The sequence below is a fragment of the Schistocerca gregaria genome, chromosome 1 (genome assembly GCF_023897955.1).
Source record: "Schistocerca gregaria isolate iqSchGreg1 chromosome 1, iqSchGreg1.2, whole genome shotgun sequence".
Classification (NCBI taxonomy): domain Eukaryota; kingdom Metazoa; phylum Arthropoda; class Insecta; order Orthoptera; family Acrididae; genus Schistocerca; species Schistocerca gregaria.
The window spans coordinates 552,736,535-552,756,771 of record NC_064920.1 but is presented as its reverse complement, the minus strand read 5'-3'; the positions used below and the strand labels follow the sequence as shown (position 1 = coordinate 552,756,771).

General features: G+C 43.8%; 1 protein-coding gene across 2 annotated transcripts in view; it reads right to left on the bottom strand.

The window, feature by feature from the left end:
• The window catches only part of LOC126356152 (amphoterin-induced protein 3-like), a 306,886-nt gene that overhangs the window by 19,961 nt on the left and 266,688 nt on the right, over positions 1 to 20,237 (bottom strand). For both annotated transcript variants that reach the window (XM_050006908.1, XM_050006900.1), the window contains 2 exons: positions 6,687 to 6,860; positions 345 to 918 (listed from right to left, as the gene is read on the bottom strand). In XM_050006908.1, the coding sequence (XP_049862865.1) occupies positions 345 to 918; positions 6,687 to 6,860 (748 nt within the window). The remainder of the gene's footprint in view (positions 1 to 344; positions 919 to 6,686; positions 6,861 to 20,237) is intronic.

Here is a 20,237-nt window from a genome sequence, read left to right as displayed (position 1 = left end):
CATATCAGACCCCATGTTCATTGGACATTCTTTTTCCTCCCCTGTTTTCGACTTCTGAAAGTTGCCTATGATACAATTTTAGCAGCAACAGTACCGATCGGAGGTATCAGGGTGATTTTCGCTTATACTTTCCGATTGTGTCGTTATCGGTCTAGTCCCTCACCTAAGACATACATTTACCAGTCTCTATCATCCATGAAAGTTGATATCATCACTGAATCAGGTTTCTCGTCGGAGCTAATACTCCACTCGTAGGTACACAAAATAGTGGACGTTGTGTGCGCCCGCACCAAACAGTATTCATTTACAAGAAAAATATACGGCATACACTAACAGATACGTACCTGTATCGGTTGTAGGGCAGTTGAGAGACACTTGCGGAATTAACTTAATGTTCCTCCTCTCAATCCATGTGGAGAACAAGTAACAGTCACACTTATCGAGTCCACCTTTAAACAATTTTGAGTTGTGGCTTGCATCTATTTCTTTCAAGCGACACATCGGAGCAATGTCTGTGATTTTTATACTTCGCAGTTCATTCCCTGAAACATTCAAGTACTCTAACTGAGGCACCATCCACAGGGGGGGAAATTCTTTCAGCTTGTTCTTGGCAAGTGACAGCACCTTCAGGCTGTTGCTGACTGGAGCACCTTTGTAAACATCTGGATCGTCCAGAAGAATCCCGTTTTGCGAAAAGTCGAGTTTTCTTAACACGGGCAACCGTAGAACATCGAAGGGTATTCTACGGAATACATTCAAAGAGAGATCGAGAACCTCTAGGGAACTTAGAGGACTGAACACTCCATCGTCCGCAAGGTATATCGTGTTGTCTCCTAAGTAGAGAAACCTCAGACTGGAATATTTTGACAGAGAGTTGGTAGTGAGCTCTCTTATCTTGTTGTCAGACACATCCAGAACCTGTAAAAAAGAAAAGAAAATTATTATGATTTTACATCAGAAGATTCTAAACATTCTTGTGTTAATGAAAACATCTTCACAACAGGTAACACCATATTTAAGGTCCATGTAAGGTGACAGGGTAAGATATCATCAAACGGAAACAAGAAACTAGAATAGTGACATTTCAGTGAGGTGCCACAGAGTTATCTGTGTTCACAGTCCACTTTTTTAGTTTTAAAACTTTCGCTAAAATGATTTCTGTTTACTAAAGCTGTAAGTATGTTCTGTAGCTAGAAGACAGACACTTGGTGCTTATATCTTCTCTGTTTGTTGGCTTTTGTGCTAACACTTCAGATGCAGAACCTTCGTTCACCTCATATCTCCAGTTTCTGTTTATAAATATACTTGTTCGCTATATGAATACCAACGTTGACATTTAATTATGGAAAAATCGATAAGTCCTGCATTAGCGAACCCTCTCCGGAGAAACAAGAGAAATCCAACACTGATCTGAGAACAGAGAACTTTTATGACGGAGATTAGATGCTTAGATTAGATGCTTCGCCGAAGCGTACTGCGTCCACAGCCTGCAGTCACTGGTGTCCCATTGTACCCTCAAGCTGAGTGCAATGCCTCAAGAGCAGCAAAGTTGCACGAAGGGAGTTTGTCTATCTCACACTTGCTTTGCTCCTATCATGGACTCAGATCGTCAATATGGTAGCTCTTTTTAGACCCATAGCAATATATATTTTTTCAGGCATTTTATTGACAATAAATGACTCTTGCACTCAGGTTGCCACGCAACCGTGACTTATTTAGTTTCATAATCGAAGAAAGCCTATCACACACGCATGTTAATCGAAATATTTTATCACATTTGTAACCTCATTATGGAGACGTGGAAACACTTCCCGAGGAAAACAATCTAGACATTCTGCACGGGTTTAATGCAAAAGAATTTGTCTTTTAAACGGGAATTACGTTGCAGACCAGTCATTTCCATCTGCACATGGCACATGCACGCTTTCAGCTGAAACGACAAACGATCTTTAAAACTTCTCGAAAACATATGTAAGATTGGCATTGTACTCACAACATTTAGAAAACTATCCTAGAATTCTTTCAAGACCTCAATGAATTCTAGAAACCATGAGTCTTCTTTAACGCCAGTGACAGGGATATAGACGGCGTTTTTTGCTAGAATCTGTCTCTTCAACAAAGCGATTTATTTTTTAGTAACTGTGCCCAATAGATTTAACGACATCAAAGGGCGGCCCCTGCAAATGAGTCTAGGATGTTTGGCTTCACAACAATCAAACTATAGTGCATGGAAAAAAGTATTCACGAACTACTGAATTAAATCTTCATCCAAGTGAATCTAAATTTTTTAATCGTAATGGCATTAATATGGATCTCAATAAAGCACACTGCAAAAGGAAGATCTAATTCGAACAAGGAAATGATATAAAACTAGCATTGACTAACTTGGTGAAATGTTCGAAAAAGGAATAGGGGGTTCTGAAATAATCATCATCCTGACAAATTAGTCGTGTGAAACGTAGCTGCAGGAGCATATACTTTGATAGCAGGATCATGCTCAAAGGTGAAATGAAATATACATATGCACCTACGCCTGCTCACCTCGTCATGGGTACCCCTATCGGTGCTGCCAGATAACTCACCATAATCGCTGAGCAGAAATGCAAGCTGCATAGATGCTGCCAGCTGCCTCCAACACTCGTCAGACACGCAACCGCCTTCTCTCCAAACGTGAATTCGCTTGCTGCTGCTTCCTGTTGTTGAAATTCAAAGTCTCTAGTCTTAACTCTGAACGTGTGTACTGCTTCTCCTCTCCTCATAGAGTCTACTCAAAAAATTGCTCTGAACAGTCTCAACCAAAGGAGTAATCTTCCAATAGAGACAGGCGAGCCAAACTCTGGTCAATGATGAAACTGCTAAGGCGTTGTCTGGTTTCACCAAAGAATTTGTTTAAAATCTTCTCTAATCATCCAGTTTCCCACTAACACCATTTGTAGAGCATTCGATGACGTGATTCCTTGGGTGTTTATAAATTGGTTTTACAAAAGTAACCTTTAATTATGAAAAAGGTAAATAAATTACAGAAATGTTTGATACAGCACTGAGTGCGGTATATCTTCAAGGTTTATTTACAAGTGTTCATTGTAGCAACCCTTAGCAACACGATAAATGCCCCACCTGTAATTAGTTTCCTGCAAAATCCTATGAAACAAGTCTTGATGTATGGTAGAAACTGCTTGTGTTATCCATTGCCGCAACTCGTCGACGATTCGCGGAAGCGGAGGTCCAAACATTCTATCTTTGATGTAACCCCATACACAGAAGTCGACTGTGGTAAGCCAAGTCAGCACATTCCTACGGACATATACGACAGCTTCACGATGATAATATGATGGTGCGCCATCTTGCTGGAAAATAAGTTATGTGCCCATATCGTGCTGTAACCTCTGCCTTACACAATGTTTAAGCACGTTCAGGTACGATATGGCAGTTACAGTTGACTCGGCAAAAAGAAAACAAAGACCGTAAATCTTGTTGCAGCTTACAGTGCAAAGGAACATTTATCTTAGGTGAGTCCCGCATATGTTCGATTACGTGACGTCATTTCTGCTCACTCTACAAAAGAATATTGTGGCGACTCACTTAACCTCAGGTACGGAAGGTGGCTTTCATCACTGAACACAATGTTATTTAGCACATCATCTTCAGTCTGCATTTTGTTTAACATTTCTGCATAAAACTCAGCTCGTTTTTCTAGGTCACTTTCTCTTAAAGCTTTCAGCAGTTCCAATTTGTATTGCATGAATGACAGGTGATTCTGTAATACCTTTCACACTGCAACACCAGTCATATTCAATTGTAAGTTGGCACGTCTTTATTTAACCAGATTACGAATGTAAGACTGCCAAACTTGTTCAATAGCTGCGTCAAAGACCGGTGGCTAACCATTACCCAGTATCATATGTGATACACAGTTTCGACGAAACAGTGGTACCAATTAATAACAGTTGTCTTTCAGGTGGTAGCTTGGTATGTTTAGTCCTGAACTGTCTCTTAACTCTGGTACAGGATTGGGAATCATGAAGCACTAAGTAACACCGTGCACGCTCTGCACCGTTATACAACTCCATGGTGACTGAGTAATTCATTTGTGCACTCCACCTAGCGGGAACGTCAGAATCTAACAGTGTTAGACAGGAAATATACTGCATTCAGTGCTGTATCTAAAACTTTTGTAAGCTATTTACGCTTTTGATAATTGAAGGTTACTTTTGTAAAACTAATTTATAAACACCCGGTACTTCTTAAGAATGCCCAATGAGGACATCTCCCGCCTTTTGGTTGGTAGAACTCCGCCCTCCACAATGGCTGTTGTCTGACACAAACTGTTTTCACCAGGAGACAGAAAATACATTAAACAAAATCAAATAGCGTTGATTCTGTTGAGAGGCCAGGACACAGGGATCTGTGCAAACTGTTCCCCACTCCAACTGCCTCGTGGAGTTACTTGGATCAGTAAAATATACTCTGGCTATGGTTTTGAAACGGCTTCCTACAGGCGACTGTCTCCAAGATGCACTCTTCTCGCGTTTTAGGCAGACTCGCACTGCACTGGTCCCTACAGCTCTCTGGAGGAGCTTGAGGAGCTACCGGAACGACACCCAACTGCATTATGGCAGAAGAAACATACAGTTTCTCGTAGACATCTCTCAGATGTAAAAACACGTCTACTAACTTCCATTTATGCGCACAACTTCTGCTTGGTGTTGCGATTTCTTTTCCTTCAGTGTATTTTCAGTGCAATACTGACACGCAAGCAGATGGGCTATAAGAAACCCAACAGATTGCAATTAACTCAAAACAGCCGCTGAAATCCATGGGTGCCTTATACGAAATAGAAATATTTGAAAAATAAAATAAAGTGATTAAATCTTTTATGAAATTATATATCTAAAAGTAAGAAATAAAAAAGAGAAACATGCTACACACCTCTCTCAATAACGCTCGAGATTACGGACAGCAACTGATATGTCTATGAGAATTTGGAGTTAAAGAATTTTCTTATAATTTTGAACAGTACTGGGGGATATCCGTTTGCTAGATTACGTAGAACGTGCCGTCTGCTGTTTAGTGGTCTTGAGATGATATTGTTAAATGATGCGAAGGAGCGTCAAATGTTTCTTTAATGCATTTTACGTATTACTTTCAAACAAATATTTTCATAAAACAATTGACCGTTTTGTATTTTCAGATTTTGTTCACAAGGTATGAAATATAATATACGGTGAACATTAATAAAGCCGATAAACTGCAGGGACAGATTTCTGACTGGAAATGAAGGAAAAAAGGTCCTATGAACACATATCTGGAAATGCATCTTTATCACGGTACTTGGCGCTGGCGAATGAAAGTTGCTCTGACCACGTACTGCGTCTTTGGTCTACACAGGAAGATTATGCAGATTGATGTCAGTTCTGGTAAAGGTTCCTTCGTAGGTAAAGAGGACTAATGACAGAAACCCCTTAATTGTGATGGTCTGGTGCAAAAACCGACAAAATCCATCCCACAGAGGGAAATCCGCTGCTGATAATCATTGCACTCGTTGCAGTTGACAGGGTTAGTATCGGTTGTCATGTAAGATACACTGGTATGTTTGCTTACACAGCTCGTTGGCGGGCGACTTTCCTGGAGGCGTACTAGGAATCGTCTCAGTATCGTGTAGAACATGGTCTGCTAAATCTGGTGCATGCACAGTCCACCGTCTGTCTGAAACGACCCATGATCACACAAACGCCCAAAAAGGGCTTGATATGTTGTCTGATGTGGTTGGTGTCTGTGAGTGGGCTTGTTTTCGTATCGTCCTACTGCTTCTCGACAGTTTCCATCACCATGGCCTTTCAGAAACACCATCTCGGCTTGTTCCCGAAATGAGTACCGGTCATTCTGCTGTTTACAGTACGCTGCGTCAACCACACAGCCTGCAACACACAAGGGGAACACGGCACGTGGTCAGACGAACTGCAATTCGTCAGTGCCGTCGAAAATGGCAACGACGATTTCCAGACACGTTCGTAGTACCTTTCCTCTTCCATTTCCATTCAGGAATTCATCCCTGCAGTTTGCCGGCTTTACTAATGTTCATCCTTTATGTTTAAAAATCAGTGAGTATTCTATTATTTCTAAAATTACGTTGACGAAAAGGAAACGAGTTGCTGTTTGTACTGAGATCTGCTACTTAATTTTTCAACATAAAAGGAAAAAAAGGAAAGAAACAACGCAAGAAAGAATGAATCTATGTGCCCAACTAAACCACGCTCTAAGCATACTTTTCTTTTTGCACAACTAGATCTCATGTTGGTCATTTTAATGACCCATTTGTCCGTTTCCCAGTCTAAATTTGGCTATGAAACTTGGGACAAGAATTCTTTCTGGAACACTACACATCATGCTGGTCAGTTTGATACCGTATTTGCCGATTTCCTACTCTTTCTTTGTTTATAAAAATTCGGACAAAAATCAATTTTGTAATTTCTACGGAGTGTTGTTTTCACTCCGCTCAATCACGGGAGGAAGAAGAAGAAGAAGAAGAAGAAGAAGAAGAAGAAGAAACAAACACTCAGAAAATATCCGAGAGTGAAGTCCGAACTTTTGTTCTTTGCTTCTGTGCAAGCAGCCTGTGATTTCTGATTTTAGGATGTTGCTGAACTTCCCTGATGGGGATCGTTAGGATACGAGAGGCCACGCACCTGTATGCGGGTGTCTAGGTTCTGCGGGACGTCCCTGAGGTCCCTGGAGCTGCAGTCCGCTCCCAGCATGCCGTGCGTCCGCAGCACGACGCAGCCGCGTCCCTTGTCTGGAAGCTCGAAGGCCGCGCAGCACAGCGCCGCCGCCAGCAACAGCAGCAGCCACCGCCAGATCATCTGGAACACGCACGTGCACGCAGCTGTAACCAGAGCCCCACCTTAGATCAGCATCTGCCGCTACGCTCGCTGCGGAATCGCAGCGAAATTCCGACAGCGGCGCACCCACTTACTAATGCTTCTCTAACGACCAACACCTGTCGCATATCGACAGTAGAGCGAGTGCTCACTTCCTTCCCATAACAAATTTCTGCTGGAACTTTAACAATTAGCGGCTCCTCTAAGCACAGTATGTTTCAGTGAAATCCAAGTTTTACCAGACATTTCCATTCTGCACTGTGCGCTGCTGTATATTATACACTAGGATAACAAAAGTCATGAGGTAGCGATATGAAGATGGCGGTTGTATAATGTACGCAAGGTTGGCTGAGGTGTCATTTGTAATTATATGATTCATGTACTAAGGTTTCCGAGGTGATTACGGCCGCACGACGGGAGTTAACAGATTGTGAATGTGGTATGGTTGTTGAAGTTAAACGCACAGGAAATTAGATTTCGGAAATCTTTATGGACTTCAATAATATGAGATCAACAGTGTAAAGTGTGTGCGCCGAGAATACCAACTTCAGCCATTACCTCTGGCTACGGACAACGCAGGGGCCGACGGCCTTCACTTAACGACTGAGAGCAGCGGCGTTCCTATAGCTTTGTTAGTGCTAACAGGCGAGCAATACTGTGTGGATTAACCACGTACGACGAACATATCCATTAGAACAGGCGAAATTTGGCGTTAAAGGGCTGTGGCAGCATACGACCAACTTTAATGTCTTTGCTAACAACACATCGCCCACAGCGCCTCTCCTGCACTCTTGACCATAGTGGTCGGACCCTACACGACAGGAAAACCGTGGCCTTGACGGGTGAGGCCCGATTTCTGTTTTTATGAGCTGATGGTAGGGATCGAGTGTGGTAAAGATCCCGCGAAGACATGCATCAAAGTTGTCAACTCGGCACTGTGCAAGCTGGTGGTGGCTCAATGTTGCCAGCTATATTTAAATGGAATGGACCGGGTCGTCTGGTACAACTGAACCGATTATTGACCTGAAATGGTTATTTTTGACAACCTGGAGACCATTCGCAGCATTTTAGGGACCCCATTTTATAGACGACAATGAGCCGCATCACTGACCACAGTTGTTCCTGGTAGATTTGAAGAACATTTTGGAGAACATGAGCGAATTATGTGCTCATTCGGATAGTTAGAAATGAATGCTACGGAACACTTATGGGATATAATCAACATATCAATTCCTGCCCCGACAATGCTTGCAGTTTTGGACTGCTATAGAGACAGCATGGCTCACTATTTCTGCAGGGGAATTCCAACAATTTGTTGAGTCCATGCCACATCGAGTTTCTGCACTACGCCGAGAAAGAAAGAAAGAAAGAAAGAGGTCAGACGCGATACTGGGAGGTAACCCATGACTTTTGTCACCTGAGATTACTATAGCAAAGAAAATTCCGGTAAAGAGCGAAACTTGTTCCACAATCACTATTAGTAACTTAATATAACGATTAACGCTTCCTTCTACTAAGACAAAACTACTGCTGAATAATCCTTTCTCGAACTTATGACGAACGCAAATAACATTACGTAAGGTATACTAGACATCCATACTTTTTTCTAACCAATGGACCATACGTAACTCGCTGTGCATGATTGTAGCCTACTGTATACTTTACACAGTGTGCTGCCTGTACACCATTTATTTTCATTTTGCGTGCTCCCAGTAGGTTCGTAGTGTCAGCAGGTCTTCGAAAATTGAGGATTTTTTTAGTAATTGTAGACTAGAATGTGTCAAACTTGCTGTTAACTAATATACTCTTCACTATCGAATAAGTGACTATTTTATCATACCAATAATGTAATATAAATGTTATATTAAAATTCTAGCAGAACATAAATGATTCCGGATTAAAGGAGACCACTCATCGAAAAGGGGAAGACAGAAAGGAATTAATGACATTTCTTGCCAGTGGGCACTGATTTAAATCACTGTCCACTAGAAGCTGATGTCATTAATTTCATTGTGTCTTGATTCATAGTGGCTGCAGGATCAACTTATATACACTCCTGGAAATTGAAATAAGAACACCGTGAATTCAGTGTCCCAGGAAGGGGAAACTTTGACACATTCCTGGGGTCGGATACATCACATGATCACACTGACAGAACCACAGGCACATAGACACAGGCAACAGAGCATGCACAATGTCGGCACTAGTACAGTGTATATTCACCTTTCGCAGCAATGCAGGCTGCTAATTCTCCCATGGAGACGATCGTAGAGATGCTGGATGTAGTCCTGTGGAACGGCTTGCCATGCCATTTCCACCTAGCGCCTCAGTTGGACCAGCGTTCGTGCTGGACGTGCAGACCGCGTGAGACGACGCTTCATCCAGTCCCAAACATGCTCAATGGGGGACAGATCCGGAGATCTTGCTGGCCAGGGTAGTTGACTTACACCTTCTAGAGCACGTTGGGTGGCACGGGATACATGCGGACGTGCATTGTCCTGTTGGAACAGCAAGTTCCGTTGCCGGTCTAGGAATGGTAGAACGATGGGTTCGATGACGGTTTGGATGTACCGTGCACTATTCAGTGTCCCCTCGACGATCACCAGAGGTGTACGGCCAGTGTAGGAGATCGCTCCCCACACCATGATGCCGGGTGTTGACCCTGTGTGCCTCGGTCGTATGCAGTCCCGATTGTGGCGCTCACCTGCACGGCGCCAAACACGCATACGACCATCATTGGCACCAAGGCAGAAGCGACTCTCATCGCTGAAGACGACACGTTTCCATTCGTCCCTCCATTCACGCCTGTCGCGACACCACTGGAGGCGGGCTGCACGATGTTGGGGCGTGAGCGGAAGACGGCCTAACGGTGTGTGGGACCGTAGCCCAGCTTCATGGAGACGCTTGCGAATGGTCCTCGCCGATACCCCAGGAGCAACAGTGTCCCTAATTTGCTGGGAAGTGGCGGTGCGGTCCCCTACGGCACTGCGTAGGATCCTACGATCTTGGCGTGCATCCGTGTGTCGCTGCGGTCCGGTCCCAGGTCGACGGGCACGTGCACCTTCCGCCGACCACTGGCGACAACATCGATGTACTGTGGAGACCTCATGCCCCACGTGTTGAGCAATTCGGCCTCCCGCATGCCCACTATACGCCCTCGCTCAAAGTCCGTCAACTGCACATACGGTTCACGTCCACGCTGTCGCGGCATGCTACCAGCGTTAAAGACTGCGATGGAGCTCCGTATGCCACGGCAAACTGGCTGACACTGAAGGCGGCGGTGCAGCTAGCGCCATTCGACGGCCAACACCGCGGTTCCTGGTGTGTCCGCTGTGCCGTGCGTGTGATCATTGCTTGTACAGCCCTCTCGCAGTGTCCGGAGCAAGTATGGTGGGTCTGACGCACCGGTGTCAATGTGTTCTTTTTCCATTTCCAGGAGTGTTTTTATATGCATATGGTGTCTTCTTTCGGACATGACCTGCAGCCGTCTAGAACGAAATTAGAATTATATTAATACCTTCAGCTGCTAACGGGCGTCAGCCGGTGGCTCAGTTGGATAGAGCGTCTGCCATGTAAGCAGGAGATCCAAGGTTCGAGTCCCGGTCGGGACACGGATTTTCACCTGTCCCCGTTGATATGTATCAACGCTCGTTAGCAGCTCAAGGTATTAATATAATTATAATTTCGTTCAACTTATATATGTCGTCTGTTATTTCGGACTTGTCCGAAATAACCAAAAGCAAGTTTTTTTTCTTTTTCTGCTTGGCTATAAATCACTCCGTCAACTGTCTTTCGATGAGTGGTCTCTTTTAATACAAAATTACTTACAACACAGCGATACAACTATATATTATTCCCGAGGTAGCACTGTGACAGCATTCGGCAACGACCCGTACTTTTATATCCCAGTGGCATCTTTTTTTTTTCATTTTGAGGTGCTTAATATCGGCTGCCGAGGTACTGAAAATACTTCTTTAATTTTTTAACTCTCAACGTGTTCCAAAATTCTGGTGAATCGTGCCAATTTATTTTTGAATTTAGTATTTTTATCCAGAACTGCACATTGGCCAACAATATAAACTACTCCTACATAAAATTAAGCTCAGGACTGAGGAGGCTAGGAAGGTATGTATTTTACGATGGAGATCGTCAAAGTCAGGGCAACACAATCGCTGACCAACTCAACGATACATTACACTGCAGTTAGCTATTGTACATTTAATGAAACCAGGCATAAAGCACACTGACTACGGAAACTATGTTCGACTGTTAAGCAATTCACAAGGCAGGGGTTAGTAGTACTCATCTGCTTCTACTCAACCATTAATTAGTTTATCCATCGCCTAATACGAGTTGAGCAGCGGTGGTCGACTACAACACGACTACTGGAAGGAATTTCCCAACACTTGCATATTGTTTACAAGGTATGGTCGGAAGGTGAGACAGTATTTGCGACCCTGCAATTTAACACAGGTCAGAGGACGGACACCTCTGCGCTTACGGCACGCGACACTGTCGTTGGTGATCCAGCACGTCAGATGGGGACGCGGCACCTTGGTGAGGACGAAGGAAGACAGCGTTTTACATTTCACCGGCGTAGAGGTCATTGGAAGTGGGCAAGGCAGGTAATCGACGCGCCCTTTTCACAAGAAGCACCCTGACATTTACTTTAAAACGTGGATAAAACTGGTAAGACATTGATTGGAACCCCAGTCCTCCTGAATGTGTGTCCATCAACGGAAAGGTCTCAAGACACGATCAACCGGTTCGACTCAGATGTGGCTGTCCATTGTATAGTCCACACCTGCAAAGTTTCTACGTTGCTCAATACTTTTAGCCAAGGGTGTACGTTACTGAGGCTGCTATATGTCCAATCAATCTGACTACTTTGCCCCGCCAGACAGTCGTTATGCCTCAGTCTATTTTCAGCCAAGTACTACTAACAATGAGAGTCACACATCCTGATTTTCGTCAATCTTTGCGTATTTGAAAGTAAGAATAATTATTTTTTGTAAGGAAAACTTCACGTCATTTACAGCGACTGCTTACCATTTCTCTGCATATATTTCTTTTCTTTTCCTTCTAATATGCTCAACGTTTGTACACTATGGTACTTCTGGAAAATTTAGATTGTGTATATACTGTTGAATTCTGCAGGTGTTCTTCAGCACGGCGCACCTTTATTTTTTGCCAGCGTGTGTCGCAGTGGATGTATTTGCAGTAGCACCAGCTAACCAGTATTTGTGGAAGCTATTCGCGAAGTCGGGCGCCACACCGATCAACACGTACGGTCACCTCGATACATTGCGACGAAGTAGCTGCCTCCTCCTACTACATCTCTGGCCTTGTCTATCTGCACTATTGCTGTAAACCTATATGCAACAGAGTCGAGGCTGCGTTTGATAGGAGCGATCATCTATCAAAGTATTTGAATTAGGGTTGAGACAAACCTGAGCAATTTTAAAAACTCTACCCAGTGGGATAAATGGATTTTAATCTATGTTTTGGGATTTTCTCAAAATATATTCAGCTTATTCTTATGATTAATTTATTCAAAACACTAACCCATTCTTGCAACTCCTTTTAGTGTTAAAATTGGAATAACATTCTGAAGAAGTCTCTGCTAACATTAGCAAAATCTTTGACAGTATTACTAATATGATGATTATCTTGTCGAACAACTGTCGGAGGTTTGTACAATCTTAGTTCTTTGCTGAACAGTCAGCACAAATATTGCACAAGCTGTCGAACTGTGGACTGATATTTTAGAACTCCTGATGTGAAAGCCAATAAAAACCAATAAAAAACGAAAGGAACAAGCACTAGAGCCCTTTCATTAATTTACCAGTATGTTAGATACAGGGTTTAGAGGGAGGGGATTAACTACTGACCTAGAAGAGAGTGCTGAAATGAGGCTCTGAGATGCATCCAGATTGAATTGAAAGTGTCCTTCAGGATTGCTGAGTGCGATTATCTGCTAGACACTGATGTCATTTAAACTAAGTTACATTCAAACAAATGAATGAAAACAGGAAATTTATCAACAGGATTTATCACTCTTGTGGAAAGCCTCATTCCTTCCCCTACTACAACCACTGAGAGAATCTTCTCCACCTATGAGATTGTTTGGTCAAAATTAAAAAAAATAATTTAGGAGAGAAAAAAGACAAGAAATTAGTCCAGGTCTGTAAGTTTCTGTTATTCCCCGAAAGCACTGAACTGTGCTTTACAGCAGTTACGTTTCTACATGAAGTTTTTCTCGGCTTAAATTACAACAACCCAGATTTTAATTTTATGTAGTCTCCGGAGACAAGAGCAGGTGCAGTAGGTGATTGCCTCTTACATTAGAGGCTTTTTTGGTAATTTGCATCATTTGTTTGAGAACATTAGGATATCAGGGCAGTCCACTGATAGTGACCGGGCGAAATATCTCGCGAAATAAGCATCAAACGAAAAAACTACAAAGAACGAAATTCGTCTACCTTTAAGTGGGAGACCAGATGGCGCTGCCAATAGTCAAAGGGATATCAACTGCATTTTTTAAAACAGGAACCCCTATTTTTATTACATATTCGTGTAGTACGTAGAGAAATTTGAATGTTTTAGTTGGACCACTTTATTCGCTTCGTGATAAATGGCGCTGTAATAGTCACAAACGTATAAGTACACAGCTTCACGTAACATTCCGCAAGTGCGGACGGTATTTGCTTTGCGATACATTACCAGTGTTAAAATGTACCGTATACCAATTGCGGAAAAGGTCGATATCGTGTTGATGTATGGTTATTGTGATCCAAATGCCCAACGGGCGTGCGCTATGTATGCTGCTCGGTATCCTGGACGACGATATCCAAGTGTCCGGATCGTTCGCCGGATAGTTACGTTATTTAAGGAAACAACAGGAAGTCTTCAGTCACATGTGAAACGTCAACCACGACCTGCAACAAATGATGATGCACATCAGTAGCAGACAAATTGCACGAGAATCGGGAATCTCAAAAATCGGTGTTGAGAACGCTACATCAACAGATTGCCGCCTTATCATATCTCTATGCAGCAAGAATTGCATGGCGACAACTCTGAACGTCGTGTATAATTCTGTCAGTGGGCACAAGAGAATTTATGGAACGATGACAGATTTTTCGCACGCGTTCTATTTAGTGACGTAGCGTCATTCACCTAGAGCAGTAACGTAAACCGGCATAATATGCACTATTGGGCAACGGAAAACCACGATGGCTGGAACAAGTGGAACATCAGCTACCTTGGTGGGTTAATGTATGGTGCGGCATTATGGGAGGAAGGATAGTTGGCGCCCATTTTGTCAATGGCAATCTAAATGGTGCAATGTATGCTGATTTACCACGTAATGTTCTACCCACGTTTCTACAAGATGTCTCACTGCATGACAGAATGGCGATGTACTTCCAACATGATGGATGTCCTGCTCCTGTTACCAACTGCTCGTCTAAAATTGTGAGCCACACGTTTGTGACTATTACAGCGCCATCTATCACAAAGCGAGAAAAGTGGTCCAACTAAAACATTCATATTTCTTTACGTACTACACGAATAAGTAATAAAAATGAGGGTTCGCACTTGTGTGTTTGACCTATGGCAGCGTCATCTAGCGGGCCAACCATAGCACCATCTGGTTTGCCCCTTCAAGCTAGACAAATTTCGTTCTTTGTAGTATTTTCGTTTGACACTTATTTCGTGAGATATTTGGTTCGGTCACTATCAATGGACCACCCTCTATATTGTGAATGTCTTGCGAGCCACCTTACGATGTGTGGCAGAGGGTACTTTACGTATCACAAATCATGGAGCTCTCCCCCCACCCCCCCACCCCCCTTCCTCCAATCATATTCCACTCCCGAATGGTACGTTAGAGTATCAAGAATCTGTAAGGCCCCGGATTATCTCTAATTTATCAGTTACTTCGCGATATGTATTTTGGAAGAGATAATATTGTGCATTACCTTACAATTCTTGAGACGACTGATCTCTGAATTTCAGCATAAACTCTGCGTGAAGCACAACGCCTGTTCTGTAGCGTCTGTTTCTGGACTTGAGCATTCCGCAACAGTCGTCGCTTTCCGAACGAGCGAAGGACGCAATACTTCGTAACCCACAAAGACTGACGACAGTACTCAAGAAAGATTATAGCTTCTTAATACACCGCATCGGACTGACTGACGAGTAGTGGGGCTCTCATCTGTTCATCACATTTGTTGCCACCAATAATAGTGCGCTTTAAATACGATCATTAATAAAATATCTTGAAACGAGAACATTATAAAACAGAATTTTATTTCCGTTTGACTTTATTTTCAAATTATCAGTTAATGCCTGTACGTTTGAAATCAAACGTGTCCCGTTTATGCAGCGAGTCCCTCCATAAGGGCCGTCAGTCGCAGCTTCTCTTATGTTTCGCCAGGTATTTGCAGTTTCGTTTTTGAACTGTGTGGTTAGAGTCAACCCACACAAATACTGCTCATTTCATGTGACGCCCAGTGTCTACGGAAAGCGTAGATTTGTTTCCCTTATCAAACAAAATGATTTCTAAAGCGGAAATTTAAGTGCCCATTTGATAGGGCGCCGCGCAGGGTAGGTGTAGGTGTAGGTGTAGGTGTAGGTGTGTGTGTGTGTGTGTGTGTGTGTGTGTGCGTGTGCGTGTGTGTATGTGTATGTATGTGTATGTGTGTGTGCGTGTTGTCCTTAACCTAAGTGTGTTGTCCTTAACTTTAGATTAAGTGGGGTGTAAGCCTAGGAACCGATGACCTCAGTAGTTGTGTCCCATGCGAACTTACCAACAATTTCCAGTTTACCGTTCGATAGAGCAGCCCCACACGAGTCCAGTGTGAAATCTGTTTTATCCGTATATGTTTACACGGACAGTGAAACACTAAGAATAACCTGTACTCCAGCAGCGGCAACACCAACCATTCTCCCATGAGTGATACCGCCACGCAGCACCGCTGCTCGCGTACAGGTTATTCATTTTTTACTGTCCCTGTTAAAACATATCACGCTGGACTAATGTGGGACTGCTGTATCGAATGGACACGTAAAATTACGCTTTGAAAATCATTCTATCTGTAACGGAAAACAAACCGGCGCTTTTCGTCGACACTGTGCGTATCACTAAAGACGTGATGGAGAGTATTTGTTTGGGCTGACTACAGCCACAAAATGCAAAAACAAAATTGCAAATATCTGCCGAAACACTGGAGAAAATGCGCCTGACTACTCTTAGGAGAGACGGTCAGTATAACAGTTCTGTCTTTCTTAATGATCAGTGTGGATATCATGTATTAGCACTCCTGAAGTTAATTTAACGCAAGTTTGGTTTGCTACTTTTATCGTTCTCGGTTGAAAAACGTCTTAGTTAACGTTCAACAAACAGTAAACAGCTGTTATGAGAATGCACCCGCCGATAAGAAATTGAAATTAAATCCGCAGAAAGTCCGCCTGTCCTCATCAGTTTGTGGAAGTCATCGTAATATAAACTTCCACCGAACGTTAAATAACAGTGGGGATATTCAGTACTTCCTTCACATCTCTCAGATACTATCTGACCGGTTGTATGTGGATATTTATCAGTAGCCATTAATATGGAATGAGTCCATCCTTCGACTTTACAATTTGAAATGGGTCAAATGGCTCTGAACACTATGTGACTTAACTTCTGAGGTCATCAGTTCTCTAGAACTTAGAAATACTTAAACCTAACTAACATCACACATATCCATGTTCGAGGCAGGCGGTCGCGCGGTTCCAGACTGTAGTGCCTAGAACCGCTCAGCCACTCCAGCCGGCGACAATTTGAACTCTGGTGGTTACAGTGTGGGAGGCACCTGAATGTTTGTGGAGGAACGACAGCCCATTTAACCTGATGAGCGGAAAGTAATGATGCTGAAGGCTAGGATCTGGAGCGAAGTTCATGTTTTAGCTGATTCTGGAGGTGTTCAGGTCGGGGTTCTAGGCACGCCAATCCGTTTCAGGGATGTTATTGCGCATAAACCATTTTCTAGAAGTGCTACTTTCTGTGAGGGTGCATTTCGTGCTGGAACAGTCAACTGCCTTCTCCCGACTGGTCCTTGCCGTATGGAATACACAATGCTGTAAAACGTGTTCATATCCTTCCGGATTTAGCGTTTTCTCAAGTGCCGTAAAACGAGCACACAACGACGAGGAACAGCCCACTATCTCAACACCACCTCCACCTTTCTTCATTGTTGGCGGTGTACGTGACGGCAGGTGAAGGTTTCCAGGCATTCGCCAAACTCTTCCACTGAATTGCCACAGGGCGTAGCGTGATTCATCGCTTCAACTCATTCGTTTCATGTCATCTGTCCTTTACACCACTGTCTCTTTACACCACTCAAGCGTCGCTTAGCACTGACTAGATATCTAGTTCATGAGGAGACTGTATAGCATGCTTTTTAACACACTGCGCACTGTCGCTGAGATGCTGGAGAGCTGTTAGTACTTTGAAACTCCACCGAGAGGTTCCTTCAGCCGACTGCATTTTATTTTTTTTATTGTACAGCCACCTTTGGCAATGCTCCACAGTGTGTGTCCATCAGTACATGAGATCTGCCTCGTCTTGGTTCGCCTGTGGTCGCTCCTTCCTGTTTAGGTTTAACAGTCACGTCAACAACAGTCGATTCTAGCAACTTTATAAGACATCCCTGATTGATTTGTTACTCCAGCGATATCCAGTGCCTAGTCCACGTCACCAGCTCTCCTGACCGACCCTTTGAGGTGTTATTACTTCTCTATTGACAACACTACACTCCCCGCCTCGTCCTTTACTGACGAATCCGCCTCTCGTGACGTCAAGCCGCCAATTCCGCATTATATAGGGATGTCCAAATACTTTTAAGGTTTCGTGTCTCAATCTGTAAAAACGAGACCCTTTGTTGTACGTCCGGCTGGCTGATCAGAACCATTTTTCTCTAGAACGAGTAAACGTATCAACTTCAAATTCATGTCACTAACAAAGGAAACTCCCATCACACCCTCATCAGATTTACTGGTAAGATGGTACAGTGAATAGCCCCTGAAAAACTGAACACAGATGAAGCAAAGTAACAAGAAAAAAAAGTGTACTTAACAGTGAGAAAGGAAGTAAAATCGAAACAGTGAACGGTCGAAGCTGAAGACGTTCAACATCGAGGAAACTGGAATAGCCAAGGCGTCGTCGTTATGTGGTTACACATTGCACGTTGCACCATCATGCGGCGAGACCTCAAGAGGTGGCGCCCAAAATTGCTGTACACACCGGTACTTCTAATACCCAGTAGCACGTCCTCTTGCATTGATGCATTCGTGTATTCGTCGTGGCATACTATCCACAAGTTCATCAAGGCACTGTTGGTCCAGATTGTCCCACTCCTCAACGGCGGTTCGGCGTCCGTCAGAGCGGTTAGTGGGTCACGTCGTCCATAAACAGCCCTTTTCAATCCATCCCAGGCATGTTCGATAGCGTTCATGTCTGGAGAACATGCTGGCCACTGTGTCGAACGAATGCGTTATCCTGAAGGAAGTCATTCACAAGATGTGCACGATGGGGGCGCGAATTGTCGTCCATGAAGACGAATGCCTCACCAATATGCTGCCGATATGGTTGCACTATCGGTCGGAGGATGGCATTCACGTATCGTACAGCCGTTACGGCGCCTTCCATGACCACCAGCGGCGTACGTCGGCCCCACATAATGCCGCCCCAAAACAGCAGGGAACCTCCACCTTGCTGCACTCATTGTACACTGTATCTAAGTCGTTCAGCCTGACCGCATTGCCTACAAACACGTCTCCGACGATTGTCTCGTGAATCGGTGAAGATAACGTGATGCCAATCATGAGCGGTCCATACAGCATGTTTTTGGGGCCATCTGTATCGCGCTGCATGGTGTCGTGGTTGCAAAGATGGACCTCGCCATGGACGTCGGGAGTGAAGTTGTGCATCAGGCAGCCTATTGTGCACAGCTTAAGTCGTAACATGGAGTCCTGTGGTTGTACGGGAACCATTACTCAACATGGTGCCGTTGCTGTCAGGGTTCCTCCGAGCCATAATCCGTACGTAGGACACATCCACTGCAGTAGTAGCCCTTGGGCGGCCTGAGCGAAGCATGTCATCACCAGTATCTCCTCCATGTCCGAACAACACCGCTTTGGTTCACTCCGAGACGCCTGGACACTTCCTTGTTGGGAGACTATTCTGGCACAAAGTAACAATGCGAGCCGCGGTATCGACAGTCTAGGCATGGTTGAACTACAGACAACACGAGCCGTGTACATACAATATCCACAGTCAACGTGTATCTTCAGGAGTTCTGGGAACCAGGATGATGAAAAATTTGTGTGTGTGTGTGTGTGTGTGTGTGTGTGTGTGTGTGTGTATGTGTGTGTGTGTGTGTGTGTGTGTGTGTGTCTGTGTGTTGTGTGTTGTGTTCATAAAATTATGGATGGTCCGGCCAGTCATTGCCGTGTCTGTTCGCCTTATGGAAATTTGTGCCTGTGTCGTGGTTTAACGTCCGTTTGCAACAGCGAGATGTAAGGATGTACCTCCAGACTTACGTACATCTTATTTGTTCTACCCAAGTACCATTACTTCCCTATTGTCACCTATGGTGGAGAAACATGGACAATGGCAGAAAGGGACTGGGGCAGACTGCACGCAGGGGAAATGAAATTTCTCAGAACAGTTAAGGGAAAAACAAGAATGGACAGAGTAAGGAATGTAGAGACTAGAAAAAACCTTGAATAAGAAAGTATGAGAGAAGAAATTAAAAAAAAAAAACATTAAGGTGGTACGGGCAAGTTAAGAGGATGCATGGGCAAGGACTCCCCAAAATTATGGAACTAAGGATGGGTGGAAAAAGACCTAGAGGGCGCCGAAGAACACAATGGAAAATGGGAGTGAGAATATCTGTAGAAAGGAGAGGTGTGACCTGGCAGCAAGTGGAGGAAGAAAAGTGGTGGGAGAACCGAGCCAAATGGAGAGGACTCGTCAGCACCCAGACCCGGCAGTAGCTGGAGCGGGATCCGGAGATTATAGAAGTACCACATGTTATGACTCTTGCGTTCCGTTTTAGGAGCTTTGACTCTTGCATTCCTTTCTTGTAACATAGTTCACACTCGTTTATTTGTTGTTTTCAATTCTGTGAGAAGCCTAACCGGGATATCTCATTGTCTCACTATTCATCACATTTACTTGCGATGGTAATATATTCTTATCACATGACATTCTATAACCAATGTATAATATGGCAATTGCCAAGACTACAGAAGGAAAACGGACACGTCGATGACCGGAAGGAACTTTCGTAATTTTGTGAAAAGAAAATG